Source organism: Candoia aspera, chromosome 2 (genome assembly GCF_035149785.1).
Source record: "Candoia aspera isolate rCanAsp1 chromosome 2, rCanAsp1.hap2, whole genome shotgun sequence".
NCBI lineage: Eukaryota > Metazoa > Chordata > Lepidosauria > Squamata > Boidae > Candoia > Candoia aspera.
Window position 1 is genome coordinate 12,745,170 of NC_086154.1, and position 14,179 is coordinate 12,759,348.

The following is a 14,179-nucleotide window of genomic DNA, read 5'->3' on the forward strand; positions in this document are numbered from 1 at the left end:
AGTCACATTCAGAAAGACCTGAGTATCTACAGCAAATAATTCGGGGAACTGATAGTCCATCTACATTTTCTTGCAGACCATCCCCTGTATTTATAGAACCAAGCTGTTTCCCAAGCTGGGGAAGCACTGAGGGTCAAGCTTGTGTTAAAGGCACTGGGAAGAAAAGGACACAGCACTTTTCGAAGCCTCAGTCCTAAACTGGAATTAGCACGGTGCAAAAGTGTTTTAAAAGCCAACGTTTATTTGAATCTTTTAAGTGAACAGGGCAAAGAGAAGGTGGGGACCGGTGTTCCTACGCCTCAAAAGTTATCCTCTTTGTAGATAACCTGGGATCGCTTGTCTCGATGAGAACCATTTACGGTGTTTATCACAGCTGAAAAAGGAAATGATATACATCAGTGAACCCAGCAAAAGGTAAGTAGCTTTTGGCTTCTCCCACTTCTGGCTTTACCTCCAGAGAAGAGAAACATGCAACGCCTGCAGCATATGGAGATTAGTGGAAGTGGGCATAAGCAACCCCCTCCCCACCAACTTTAATTCTGGATGCAGAAATGTTTTGGGAGGGATTTGATCTGATGCTAGACCCTGGTCACCAGTGAGGCCTAGGCACGTGTATTTAGTCCCTGTCTTACATTTTCAAGCACAAGCCAGTACCATGATGGTACCTAGAGGGAACCCCAAGCACTTGCATGAGTGGAAAACACTGTTTGGGCTGCTTTTAGTGGAAAGAAAAAAATGGCCTGGGGACCTTGCTGGTCATACCCATCTGCCCTCAAAGCCACACCCCGTTCCTGCTCCTTCTCATGCTTCCATATACATCCATGTCCTCACCCAAAGTTCCCCACAAAGAGTTGCCGAGAGCCACATCCAGCATGGGCTGCTTGCGAGCAATGCTGACCATCAGCTTCACATCTTCCACGACAGTACCATTGAGCTATGAGGAGACAAGACGCCCAATCACTCAAGAGTCCAGACCAGTGTTGAGAAAAGAAAGGGAGACTTGCCTATTTCGTAAAGGCCAACAAAACTCAACCAAGCCAAGGTCCATCATCCTGCGATGATGTCTGGCATCGGAACAACAAAAAAGGGGAAGGGCTGATCCCAGATATAATGCAGTCCTTAGAACATGCTGCTCAGCAAACTGCAAAGAGTAAAAAATGATGCAGGGAGCCGGTCCTCCAGCACTGTTCCTCCTGTTTTACTTTGCCAACCTGTAAGAAAATACTTTCTCCAATACCTGAGCAGTTGCTTGATCTGCTGATTCGATCTTGTCGTAGGTGACAAAAGCACAGCTGAGGGTGGGAAAAAAGAGAACAGTTAAGAGAGGGTAATGGGAAAGGTCCCCATGTGGTTAACCGCTGAGTGGTGCAAGGCGCTATTTACTCAGGAACCATGGTCAATGTGGGTGGCAGCCCAAAGTTTCAAATCCCTGTCTCTCTATCCCAAATGGAAGGAGAAGCAGAGGAAAGGGAGGGAAGCAAGGCCACTGAGCAATTAAAGCAAAGCTTCTCCAGCTTTTTGCAATTATGGACCATTAAATAAACATTTGAAGGTGCAGGGACTAAAGGTGTCTATGGGAGGGTGGGGGGAGTTAAAACGCGAAGAGAGTGGCTGTGGCCACACAACTGAAGCTGCCGCTTTTTAAAGAAATCCATTTTTGACCCTCTTGTGGTTGCTCCCAGCAAGGACCACTGAATTCAGTCATCAGTCAACATACCCTCCCTACATTTCAGTCTTTAAGAACACGGGAGTTCACTTTTCTCAGCAAATAAGGTGGTGATTATTATTGCACGTGTATATGCATTTAACAAAAAATTAATAGATGTTTTGTGTACTAAACATTTAATCCAAGATTAAGTATTTATCCCTTGCATTATTTTATGTAACCAATGCCAGACCATAACAACTTTTAGCCTAAACTTGGTCAAAACCGTTCAACAGAAATCTTTTCAATGCTAAGTCTTCTGTATCAGAAAGACAGGCCAGCTGATTGGGGGTTAACGTGGGAAGGAAAAGACAGGGCCTGAGACAGTGAATGTGCTCCAGCTGGCAACCAGAGGGAGGAGGCAATGGACTACCTGGTGGATCACCACAGATCCCAGGATTCAAAGGAGAAGAAAAGCTTGCTTGAACTAATTTTTCTTTATTTAATCTACTTTAAAGTGCCCAAGGATCACAAGATCCATGTCCACAGCACGGCTGAAGGAACCAAAGAACTAAAACTCTTCATTCCAACCCATGAATTCTTTGCTTCAGCTAACACCTCAATTCTGGTTTGAAGAATATGGCTAAGCTATGGTCTACCTAACTTTGGTTTTACTGAATAAACCACATTGGTGGACTGACACACAAAGCTAAGCCATAAATTATGATTGACAGGTCATGATGGCAAGGCCAGACAATGTACTAAACCCAAAGGAAGCTGGTCATCTAGAGAGGACCTACTTGGGATCGCACCTTCTTGAGAGGTGAAAGGAATGCCAGCCAGAGAGCAGACCTTCTCAGTGGTGGTCCTGAGAGCATGGGCTCTGCTCCTCCCAGCAGAGCACCAGGTCCCTTCACTCATGGCCTTTCAAAGACACCAAAAATGCTTCTTCTTCAGCAGGTGTTCAGTGGCAAATCCAGTGATCATGAGGTGGCTATTTAGCCTTTGATGCAATTTTAGCTGGGGGTGAGAGTTGTGGTTTGGGGAATGTTTTGATTTTGTATTTGATGTTTTTACTCTAAACCACCCAGAATCTACAGGAGTGGAATAAGCATTTTATTAGCAAATAAATAAATAACTGCATTCCATCTCAGCAGCATGTGTGACCTCAGTCTGTACCCACCATGGTAGAAATCACCGCATGGGAAATACCAATCCCTTTCAAGATTATTTCAGAAAAAAGACGCTGTCCTCTCCCAACAGCTAGCAAAGCATGATACTAGGAGAGATTCCTCAATCCTGGAGGCAGATCCTTTTCTATATCTACCGAATCCTGAGAAACATATCCATAGGATATGGACGATATAGCGGATAGGATAAGCTTCTGGAAAACTGTAACATCATCTGTATTCTGAGGTAGAGGAAATGAGATAGCCGTCTTGAAGACGGTCAATATTTATTTCATTAAGGAGAGATGGGTGGATTGTTTGGCAGGATTTGTCTTCATTTTCATGCACATGTCCACTGAGGGCATCTTCTGAGACCCCGCCCAACTTCTCCCCAGCACTCACTTGCGGAAGTTGTCTACAGAGAGGTCAATGATGTTCCCAAAGGCCGAGAAAGCCGTGCTCAACATGGCCTCATTCATATTCGCCCCATACACATGCACCGTATTCCCTTTGCGGGGGAGATGCCAGTCGGGGCAAGAATCTGATCCTGGGTAACGAAGGGGGAAAGAAAACAGCGGCTCAGAAATAGGCTGTTACTTCAATTCTGCCAGAGCCCTGCAAACCACACAGAACGCCAACCTTCTCCTCTTTTCTCCTGCAGAATCAGTGTCCCAGATATACCCGTGGATAAGCCCATCCGTGGACAAGCCGACCCTTGAAATTTTCGAATGCTTTATATTTCACAATAGGCTTATTCATGGGTAATACACGGATTATTCCTTTTTTCGTGGTATTTTGGTTAAAAATTTGAGGGTCATCTTATCCGCAGATGGGCTCATATGCAAAAAAACCATTACCATATATACTCATGGATAAGCCAAACCCAATTTTGGGGGTGTATTTTGGTACCTGAAATTCTTGGCTTATTCACGAGTATATATGGTATTCTGCATCCCAACCAAACTCTTGCCATTGCCAAGTATATTAATGGCTTATTCCTCACATTCATTTCCTGCTGATTACAATGCCCAGCAGAGCTACTAAATGGCTGGACTCCGTTAAACTTCTTGCTAAGCCAGGATTTCAGCTCCATCCAACAGCCCACTGCATGGATCCTGCAAGCATCAATTTAGCTGCAACTGTCTCCCTAGTGCTCTCCAGTAGGCGTCTATCTACTTGTTGTTGTTTCAATTCTGGGACCAGCATTTAAGCAATGCGCAAGGCCATCCCCCATGGCCCTCACATGTTCTCCATAATCTGTATATGCCCACCTGCTTCAAGGTAAAAGGACTCCTAATCTAAACTATCCACACTGCCCTCCAGAAGACTCAAGTGTTTCTTACGGCGGAAGCCTTCTCTGTCCCGCTCACGCCCTCGATCTCGATCCCGGTCTCTGTCTCGATCTCTGTCCCGGTCTCTGTCTCGGTCCCTGCTCCTGTCCCGGTCACAGTCCCTCTCATAACCGTGCAGACTTTCACTCTGGTCTGATTCTTTGTCTGAATCCCTGCCTGATTCTGGCTCCTTCTCTGGATCTTGCAGACCATCACTGGAGCTCACAAAGCTAGGAGAGAACAGGCAACGAAGAGAATGGATTTATCGGAGGCTGCAGAACCTGGAGAACCAGCTGCAACAGGGCCCTTGGCACCTAATTCCCCGAATCAGAGCCACAGGGCACAGGAGGAAATAGCTGGCCTGAAACAGATCACTTGGTCTTGTAGGCAAACAACCAACACTGACATAATTGCCTTCGTGTTTTGCTTCTGGCTTTTGAGTATCAAAAAGTCATACCACTTGCCTTTTCTTCCCTCCCGCTCGCTTATGGGCAAACTTTCAAAATTGTTTCCAGTTATTAATGTCTGTGTTACCATTCCCCAAATTCTCTGCAAATGACTACTTTCAGCAACGTCATTCTCACTTTTTGCATTCGATTTCCATCCAATCTCTGTCCATCCCTCAGGGTAGCCCTTTTCCCATAACAAACATGATACCCCTTATAGTCTCATAAGACTCGGTGGATGTTTTTTTTGAAGGACTGACATTTGTAAAATAATAATAATAATAAGGCGGTTTTTCACCTACACACATCACTCACTTCAGCATTTTGCACATAGGTCAGCAAATATCCAGATCTGTTGATAGAGTCCTCGCATGGATTCTGAATCTCAGTTATTAGCAAAGAGCAACAATAAAAGAATTCTCTACTTCCAAAATTAGCGCTAGACGTACGCATCTATGTGTGGAAAAATAATGAGTTCTAGCTTTCAGAATCAGTTCTTAGGCTCCGAATTCCTTAATTCTAAATTTATATTTTTCACACCAAGGAGCCTGTCGGTCTATTTAGTCCCAACTAAAACCCACAAAAGGAGAAACTTACACAAAACGCAGACTGTCCTGCCTCAACACAAATACTTCAGTTACTACAACCCAATCATTATCAGCTGGATTTCTCCAGTGACTGAATAGATTCTGCTTGCCAAAGTTGGCATCAGTGGCGCCAATTATCATGATAGTACCATAATAATGATGTGAATGGAACCAACCTCTCATAAAGATACTTCCTCTGGGGCCGCCGGACCTAAGATGAAACGTTAAAAAAAAGACGAGTTATTAAGTGGGAAATTACAAGTTAACATCATCTAGCAACTCCTGTGTTGAAATCAGGATATAACCTTTAGCCAGTATGGCTAAGGGCTCGCAGAAGAATTATGAGACTTTGGTGTAATAGTTAACATACCGTTACATTTATTAAAAAGGTAAAGGTTTCCCTTGACGTAAAGTCCAGTCGAATCCGACTCTAGGGGGCGGTGCTCATCTCCGTTTCTAAGCCTTGGAGCCGGCGTTGTCATAGACACTTCCGGGTCATGTGGCCAGTATGACTCACGGAACGCCGTTACCTTCCCGCCGAAGCGGTACCAATTAATCTACTCACATTTGCATGTTTTCGAACTGCTTGGTGTGCAGAAGCTGGGACGAGCAACGGGAGCTCACCCCGCCGCGCGGTTTCGAACCGCCGACCTTCCGATCGACGGCTCAGCGGTTTAACCCGCAGCGCCACCGCGTAACGTAAACTTTTATTATATTAACATAACCCTAAAAACCAGAAGACAGGGAATTCAGGTCCTCCTTTAAGCACAGAAGCCACCCGGGTGACTTTGGGCCAGTCCCTCTCTCTCAGCCCAGCCCAATTCATAGGGTTATTGTGGTGGGGAAAATAGGAGATGGGAGGATTACAGGTAGTCCTCGCTTACCGACTGCCTTGTTTAGTGACTGTTCAAAGGTACAATGGTTGAAAAAACCCAGCTTTGCGACCAATCCTGGCATTTATGGTCGTCACAATGTCCCGTGGTCATGTGATTGCCATTCGGGTGCTTCGCAACTGGCACACATTTATGACCATCATAGCATCCCACGGTCACGTGATCGCCATTTGAGCGCCACAACCAGTTTCCAACAAGCAGAATTAATGGAGAACGCAGAAGTGAAATTGCAAGTCACGGTCACATGATGTCTCACTTAACAACCACAGCGCTTCACTAGTGATATCGTTATGTCTGGCACAGTCATATGATTTTTCGCTTAGCAACCATAGTGCTTAGCAACAGAGTTGCCAGTCCCAATTATGGTTGGTAAGTGAGGACTAGATGTACATGCACTGCCTTGAGTTGTTCAAAACAAAGGTGGGCTGTAAATCTAATTAAATTTCTTAAAATCTGAATAGCGTTGGGCTATGAGAAAAGTCACTGTGAGGTCTAAGCATGGGGCAGGGGTAGAGGAATTGTGGCTAGCTAAAAATGAATTATTTCCTCAGTGTTCGTTCTGTCCTGAGAAAGGATTGTGTAACATTCTTGGAAAGGTTTTGATGTTTTGTTACTTCTCACAATGCACTTCCACACTGTCTATTTCCCCCATACCAGTCTATCCTAGGATAAAGAACTGGTGGAGAGCCAGTGTGGTCTAGTGGGTAAGGCTCCAGGCTAGAAACCGGGAGACCGTGAGTTCTAGTCCCGCCTTAGGCAGGAAAGCCGGCTGGGTGATCCTGGGCCAGTCCTTCTCTCTCAGCCCAAGAGCCAATCAGGCGTGGTAGGAGAATTCTAGTCCCGCCTTAGGCCTGAAAGCCGGCTGGGTGATCTTGGGCCAATCCCTCTCTCTCAGCCCAAGAGCCAATCAGGCGTGGTAGGAGAATTCTAGTCCCGCCTTAGGCCTGAAAGCCGGCTGGGTGACCTTGGGCCAATCCCTCTCTCTCAGCCCAAGAGCCAATCAGGCGTGGTAGGAGAGTTCTAGTCCCGCCTGGGGCAGGAAAGCCAGCTGGGTGACCCTGGGCCAGTCCTTCTCTCTCAGCCCAAGAGCCAATCAGGCGTGGTAGGAGAGTTCTAGTCCCGCCTTAGGCCTGAAAGCCGGCTGGGTGACCTTGGGCCAATCCCTCTCTCTCAGCCCAAGAGCCAATCAGGCATGGTAGGAGAGTTCTAGTCCCGCCTTAGGCAGGAAAACCGGCTGGGTGACCCTGGGCCAGTCCTTCTCTCTCAGCCCAAGAGCCAATCAGGCGTGGTAGGAGAGTTCTAGTCCCGCCTTAGGCCTGAAAGCCGGCTGGGTGACCTTGGGCCAATCCCTCTCTCTCAGCCCAAGAGCCAATCAGGCGTGGTAGGAGAGTTCTAGTCCCGCCTGGGGCAGGAAAGCCGGCTGGTGACTTTGGGCCAATCACTCCCTCTCAGCCCAACCCACCTCACAGGGTTGTTGTTGTGGGGAAAATAGGAGGAGGAAGGAGTATCAGGTATGTTACCCGCCTTGAGTCATTTATAAAAAAATAACGGTGGGATTAAAAAAAAAAGCTCTTACAGATCCATCACCAGGTGAACCCAAGGATATCAGCACTTCACAGAAGGTGGGTGGGCCCCATCAAAGTGTCACATCTGGTGCTGTATATTCCATATGCCACCTCTGGTACTATATATTCTGAACCACTAAAGGAGAACCAACTGAGCACTGCCCTAACCAATTTCCCACCCTTACTGGGGAGCCGTATCTCAGGTACCTCTCGGGAATCATCATCTGCTGAGACACTGCGCTGAAAAGGCTGGTAAGTTGGGGCTGATCCCTTCTTGGTCTCCTAAAGACAAACAGGCATTAAAAGCAAGCTAGAAACCACCCTGACCCACTATGCCAGTTCTCCTGCACCTCCTTGCATTAACCCGGCTTACTTTCGGCTTCCCCTTCCGAGTCCGAGAGCGTTTGAACCCCGAGTTCTTGTTCTCAGCTTTAATAGCGCTGATGGCCCCCGTCTTCACCAGCATCTTGGCTTGTTCTGTAGCTGTCGCAGTGTCTACTACTGGCTGATCTGAGATGGCTGGAAACAGGAAAGAAAGGAAAAAACTGCTGTCCCCAAATGGGCGGTCTTGGCAGCAGGGCACCTCCCCCACAGCAGCCCATCTTTTCCCAAAAGTCCAACTTACAACGCTTAATTCCTCCCTGGATAGCCTGACTGGTTGAACCCTGTTGCTTTTTTAAGGCCAGGAGGGCCTTTTTCTGGATTGGGAGAAGAAAAAATAAAGTCAGTAAAAGAAATGCATAGCCCAACCTCCCTTTCCAAAAACCACTTTTGCTAGACAATTTATTTCCTGTTACACTAAACTGCTGCACTAAACTTGGATTTCTGACTTCCAAATGGTTTACAGTGGTCAGAGCAGTGTTTCTCAGCCATGGCAGCTTGAAGACATGCAGACTTCAACTCCCAGAATTCCCTAGCCAGCCACTGAATTCTGGGAGTTGAAGTCCACATGTCTTAAAGTTGCCAAGGTTGAGAAACACTTGGCTAGAGCATCTAGACATGTCTTTGTCTTTCCTAAAACAAAACAAAGCAAACAGGAAAACCAGGAGGGACTTTTTTTAAAAAAAAAATGAAAAGCCTATGGCTTCAGTTCCAATAACAATATTCCTTGGCAGAACATATATATTCAGAGATACCGTTTGCCTTTCTTAATTTTCAACACTGATTTCATACATTGCGAAAAGTTATCAGGTAGCTTGTTTACTTCAGCTTATGCCAATATGTGAAGTTAAGACCTTGTTGTTTGTAAATAAAACTATTATTCGTCATTCTGTTGAACAAGCCCTTCTAGCTCATTGAATAAACCATGGTTAAAACAAATTACTGCTGAATGAAAACCCATGCTTTAGGCCCGTGGAGTCTATTATTATTATGTTATTGTTATTTATTGAATTTGCCACCTAGATCATGGCAGCTCAGGCTGCAGGGCTGAGCTACTGTGATCCAGCTGGTGAATATAATATATAATTATAATAATAATAGATTCCACAGGCCTGAAGCCTGTCTACCTAGACCAGCGGCCTAATTTAGCATTAGATCAGGTTCACAAGATCCATTCAATCCCTTTCTTTCTCTACACTCATGAGGTTAATTTGCACCCTCAAGCTGGCACAAGCAGACCTTTTTCTTGAGTTTGGCAAATTTCTTCTGTAGAGCCTCCTCATCTTCTGTCAGCCCAGGTGGCAAAACAATCATGATGGAATGGTACAGTACTGCCTAGAATTGGAAATCAAGGAAGGAATCAGTCAGGTGAAGCTCAGTGGTTGGCTACTGAAGGGCATACAAGCAGACAGGGCACTCTCAGGATCAGCAAATACACTTAATATAATTTATTGTCATATTTAATATTCATACAGGATATCTTATTGTTGCATTTTTCTTGGAATTTACAACACTGCAATTTCTATTTTTTTCAAAGCAAACATATTGCAGTACCCATATTACAATAGATTTCAAATACTGTTTATGTTTTATGTTACGTTACTTGTGACATTAATCTACATTTACCTCCTGCCTTTCCTTCAGGAGCTCAAGACACCATCCATAGCACTCCCTCCTCCCATTTTTTTCCACAACAACAACCCTGGGAGGTAGGTTGGACTGGGAGCAAGTAAGTGGCCCAAAGTTATTCAGGAAGCTTCTGTGGCCAAGGGGTGACCAGAATCTGGGTCTCCCCACTCCTAGGTTACAGACCCATACAATCTAACTAAAAACACAATATATGCCTAAAATATATCATCATGAGAGACACTTTGGTCTAGCAATTAAGGTGCTGGATTAGGAGCAGGGAAACCTGATTTCTAGTCCTGCTTTAGGCACAGATGCCAGCTGGATGACTTTGGGCCAGTCCCTTCCTCTCAGGCCCAGGAGGTAAACCACTTTGGAAAATCTTGCCAAGAAAACTGCTTGGCTTGTCCATATAGTTGCCAGAAATCCAGACTGACTCAAAGGCAGACACAACATCCCTGCCCTGCTCCCAAGTATCATAACCAAAAGTGCTGCCATCAAAAAAGAATTATTTCAAACACACATCAGCCTATATGCTAGACCAGTGTTTCTTAAAATGTGGGCCCTAGGACCCCTAGGGGTCCCCCAAGACCCTCCCAGGGGTCCTTGAAATCAAAATTATTTGCCAGCCTATGATGAAAAATAATGCAATATTAAAATCTCATCAAACAATTGTGAGAAGCAGTAGCAGCAGCAAATGGGTCCATCTGAATATGATCAAAATCAATAAATGTAACCCATACAAACAAGAGCTCTTTTGGGGTCCTCCATAATTTTTAAAAGTGGGAAGGGGTCCTGAGGGAAAAAAGTTTAAGAAATACTGTGTTAGAAGAACAGGATGAAAATCCTGTGTACAACAGATAAGTAAAAAAATACAGGATGCTTTATGGATAAAGTTTCCATCACAATTTGCAACTCTTAGAAATGTTCAAATCATGGCCACCTACATAGTTATTTATTCTGTTAACTGTTCGTTCAATTTATAGAGCCACCCATCTCAAATGCATGACTCTGGGAAGCTTACAACAATCAAAAGCACTACAGAAAACACAACAGGATCTTGAAAACATATAAAACACATATAAAACCTTATTTTAAAAACTTTATATAAAAAAACAGTCAACACTCAACACGATATCTCCAAGCCTGGTGGCAAAGCCACATCTCTAAGGCCTCCCAAAAGGCCAGTAGGGGGCCAAACTGCTCTCTGGGGGATTATATCCCAAAGGCTGGGTGCCACAACAGAAAAGGCTGTCTTCCTGGGAGCTGCCAGATGACATTCTTTAACAGACAGGACCTGGAGCATGCCTCTCCTACCTGACCTAATGGGATGGATAGACGTAAGCAGGGAGATGTGAGCCCTCAAATAACCTGGTCCCCTTGCATAAAGGGCTTTATAGGTTCATCATCAGCACCTTAAACTCAGTGCAATGTAGACTAGCCTCCTCATGGTGCACCCCGGGCAACGTGACTTGTCACGGCTAAATAGTCTACACATCTGGCTGCTGGACCTCACAAAGATTTCCCAGCAAAAAAAAAAAAAAAGCAGCATGAACACTGAACTGCTATGCCATACAATTAAAAAAAAAAGGCACCTCAAATTGAACCTGGGAGCAAGTGGCAGCCAATGCAGTCCATGGCACAGTGGTACAATGTGTGCTAACTGAAGAGTGCACATAACTACTCACGCCACCACATTCTGCACCAGTTGTAGCTTCCAGATGCTCTTCAAGGGCAGCCCCATGAAGAGCACATTGCAGTAATCCATTTGGAAAATGACCAGGGCATGAGCGTCCATGAGAAGACCCTCCCAGTCCAGAAATGGGCGCAACTAGCAGACAAAACCAAGTTGTGCAAAAGCCCTCCTGGCCACAGCTGCTACCTACTCCTTGAGCAGGAGTCCAGGAGGACCCACAAATTACACACAGGTTCTGTTTGAGGTAGTGCAACCCCATCCAGGACAAGAGATGGTACGTTCCCAGAACGAGGGGGCCCCAAAACCCAAAGCCATTCAGTCTCACTAGGGTTGAGCTGAAGCTTGCTGCTTCTCATCCAAGCCCCCACAGCCTCCAAGCACCAAGGCAGAACCTCCACAGCATCCCAGAAAGAGATGTAAAGTTGGGTACCATCAACATACTGCTGAAATCTCACCCCGCACCATCAGATGACCTCACTCAGTGGCTTCACATAGATCAGGGTTTCTCAACCAGGGTTCTGCAAGAGGTCACTAGGGGTTCCCTGGGAGGTCACGATTTATTTAAAAAATCATTTCAAACTCAGGCAACTTCACATTAAAGAAGTAAGTTTCATTCTTTATGTTTAGTTTAAGGACACAGTTAATGTATCTGTACAGGCCTACCCATGAAATGAACATAATAATTTTGTACCTTCTGGCCTACATTTGAGCCTGAATGTGCAGGGGTTCCCTGAGGCCTGAAAAAATATTTCAAGGGTTCCTCCAGGGTCAAAAGGTTGAGAAAGGCTGATGTAGATGTTAAACAGGAGCAGAGACAGTACCAAACCCTTTACTTATTACAACATTTCATCGAAGCAGCTTAGAGCACAGTATTCAAAACATGACAACGAATCCAAGATTATTAGCCATCCCAGTCATACATACTAGCAACATAGATTCCACCCCATGATGTTGTTGTTGTTTATTCGTTCAGTCGCTTCCGACTCGTGACTTCATGGACCAGCCACACCAGAGCTTCCTGTCGGTCGTCCACACCCCCAGGTCCCCAGGCATGAGTCCGTCACCTCTAGAATATCATCCATCCACCTTGCCCTTGGTCGGCCCCTCTTCCTTTTGCCCTCCACTCTCCCTAGCATCAGCATCTTCTCCAGGGTGTCCTGTCTTCTCATTATGTGGCCAAAGTATTTCAGTTTTGCCTTTAATATCATTCCCTCAAGTGAGCAGTCTGGCTTTATTTCCTGGAGGATGGACTGGTTTGATCTTCTTGCAGTCCAAGGCACTCTCAGAATTTTCCTCCAACACCACAGTTCAAAAGCATCGATCTTCCTTCGCTCAGCCTTCCTTATGGTCCAGCTCTCGCAGCCAGATGTTACTACGGGGAACACCATTGCTTTAACTATGCGGACCTTTGTTGTCAGTGTGATGTCTCTGCTCTTAACTACTTTATCGAGATTTGTCATTGCTCTTCTCCCAAGGAGAATATACCATCCCCATAAACCATCAACACCACAGCCAGGTTCATCTCAGCCCAGGCACATCTCTCATCCCCACCTGGCCCCCCTAATGCCCATTGAGAAAGCCTGTTTTTCAAAAGTCTGCCGAAGGGTAGGAGGGAGGGTGCGGCTCTTGTACCTGGTGGGAGGCATTCCCCGGGACGGGCTTTGCAGGATACGCGCAACAATTACCTCGCAGCGCTATTCACAGCCGAGACCTCCCTCCCTCCCTCCCCGCAGTGCCAAGCCAGGATTCATTCAATCCCCGGTTCATTCATTCGATTTAGGCGTCGCCCACCTGCTGCTGCCGGTCGGGTTGCCACAGACCCAGACTGAGCTCGAGAAAGGTTTGTTCTTCCTCCCTCTGGGCACGGGGACGCCTTTTGCTTTCGGGCCCCTCTCCGAGAGGCAGCCCCTCTTTTTGCAGCGGGTCCCGATCTTACGCTCTCTGGATTTGGCTGCGCTTCCTAAGGATTTCGGACTCCGGGCAAGTAACCCCGGGGCTCCCCAGCTCACCCCGACCCGCACTGCCGGAGGGATCCCGCACTGGGCTTGTGGGCGTGTCGGGAACTCACCTCCGGGCTCGCAATTCTGCAAGGGCCCCAAAGCGGGGGAAGCCGCAAACTCGTCCTCGCCTCCTCCGGCACCGCCGCCGCCTACGAGCCCCTCGAGCGACGCAACCTTCCACTCCGAGCCTCCCACAATGCACCTCGCCCTCCCAGGATGCACCGAGAGCCGGGCCAGCTGCTTTCCCCGCCGTCCCAGGATGCATTGCGGCTGAGGCCAGCGCAGAGCGTAGCGACGGCTTGGCACCCTTGCTTCGATCCCCACCACCACCACTCACCGGTTGTTTTGTTGTTCCGGCTCGCCTTTCAGGCTAGACCCTTCCCAAGATGGAGGAAGAGTGAGGAGGCTTAATTTGCATAAGCCGCCCAGCAACGCGAAAGCTATTGGCTGATAATAAAGGAAGCACGAGGCCCGAGAGCAGAAAAATAGGAAAGGAGAACAGAGGGGGCGCTCGGGATTTGCATATTAGACTCTCATTGGCTGAACCATCTACAACGATGACGCGTTCGAAGCACAGGATAATCCAAAACCAAACAATTTTTTTTACAGTATTTGAATATCCAACCGCTCATTGGCTGGCTTTGGGGTGTGGCGAAACACTCGGGTGGTGAAGCGCTTTTGATTTGCATACCGCCCTGGCATTGGGCAGCTGCTGTTGCTTCGTTAGCCAATCCGTCCCTCGTTCGAAACGAAATCCATTTTCTCCACCAGGCTTCCGCCCTTCGTTCGATTGACCAATCCCGTTTCACTTCCGCTTGCTGAAGTGTGGCAACAGTGTTT

The 14,179-nt window shown here is 46.7% G+C and overlaps 1 protein-coding gene across 2 annotated transcripts; it reads right to left on the reverse strand.

Annotated features, from left to right (window-relative positions):
- Window positions 1-223: 223 nt before the first annotated feature.
- NELFE (negative elongation factor complex member E) lies at window positions 224-13,805 on the reverse strand. Of its 2 annotated transcripts, none has more exons than XM_063291239.1 (11): window positions 13,677-13,805; window positions 9,257-9,352; window positions 8,262-8,334; window positions 8,010-8,155; window positions 7,844-7,918; window positions 5,355-5,389; window positions 4,158-4,375; window positions 3,217-3,361; window positions 1,238-1,292; window positions 832-934; window positions 224-373 (listed from the first exon to the last, which is right to left on the reverse strand). In XM_063291239.1, exons 2-11 carry the CDS (start codon window positions 9,329-9,331, stop codon window positions 300-302), a joined length of 999 nt encoding a protein of 332 aa, XP_063147309.1. In that variant the 5' UTR covers window positions 9,332-9,352; window positions 13,677-13,805; the 3' UTR covers window positions 224-299. The 2 variants fall into 2 exon arrangements, with proteins under 2 accessions (XP_063147309.1, XP_063147308.1); XM_063291238.1 differs by lacking the exon at window positions 13,677-13,805 and adding an exon at window positions 13,408-13,528.
- Window positions 13,806-14,179: the final 374 nt, after the last annotated feature.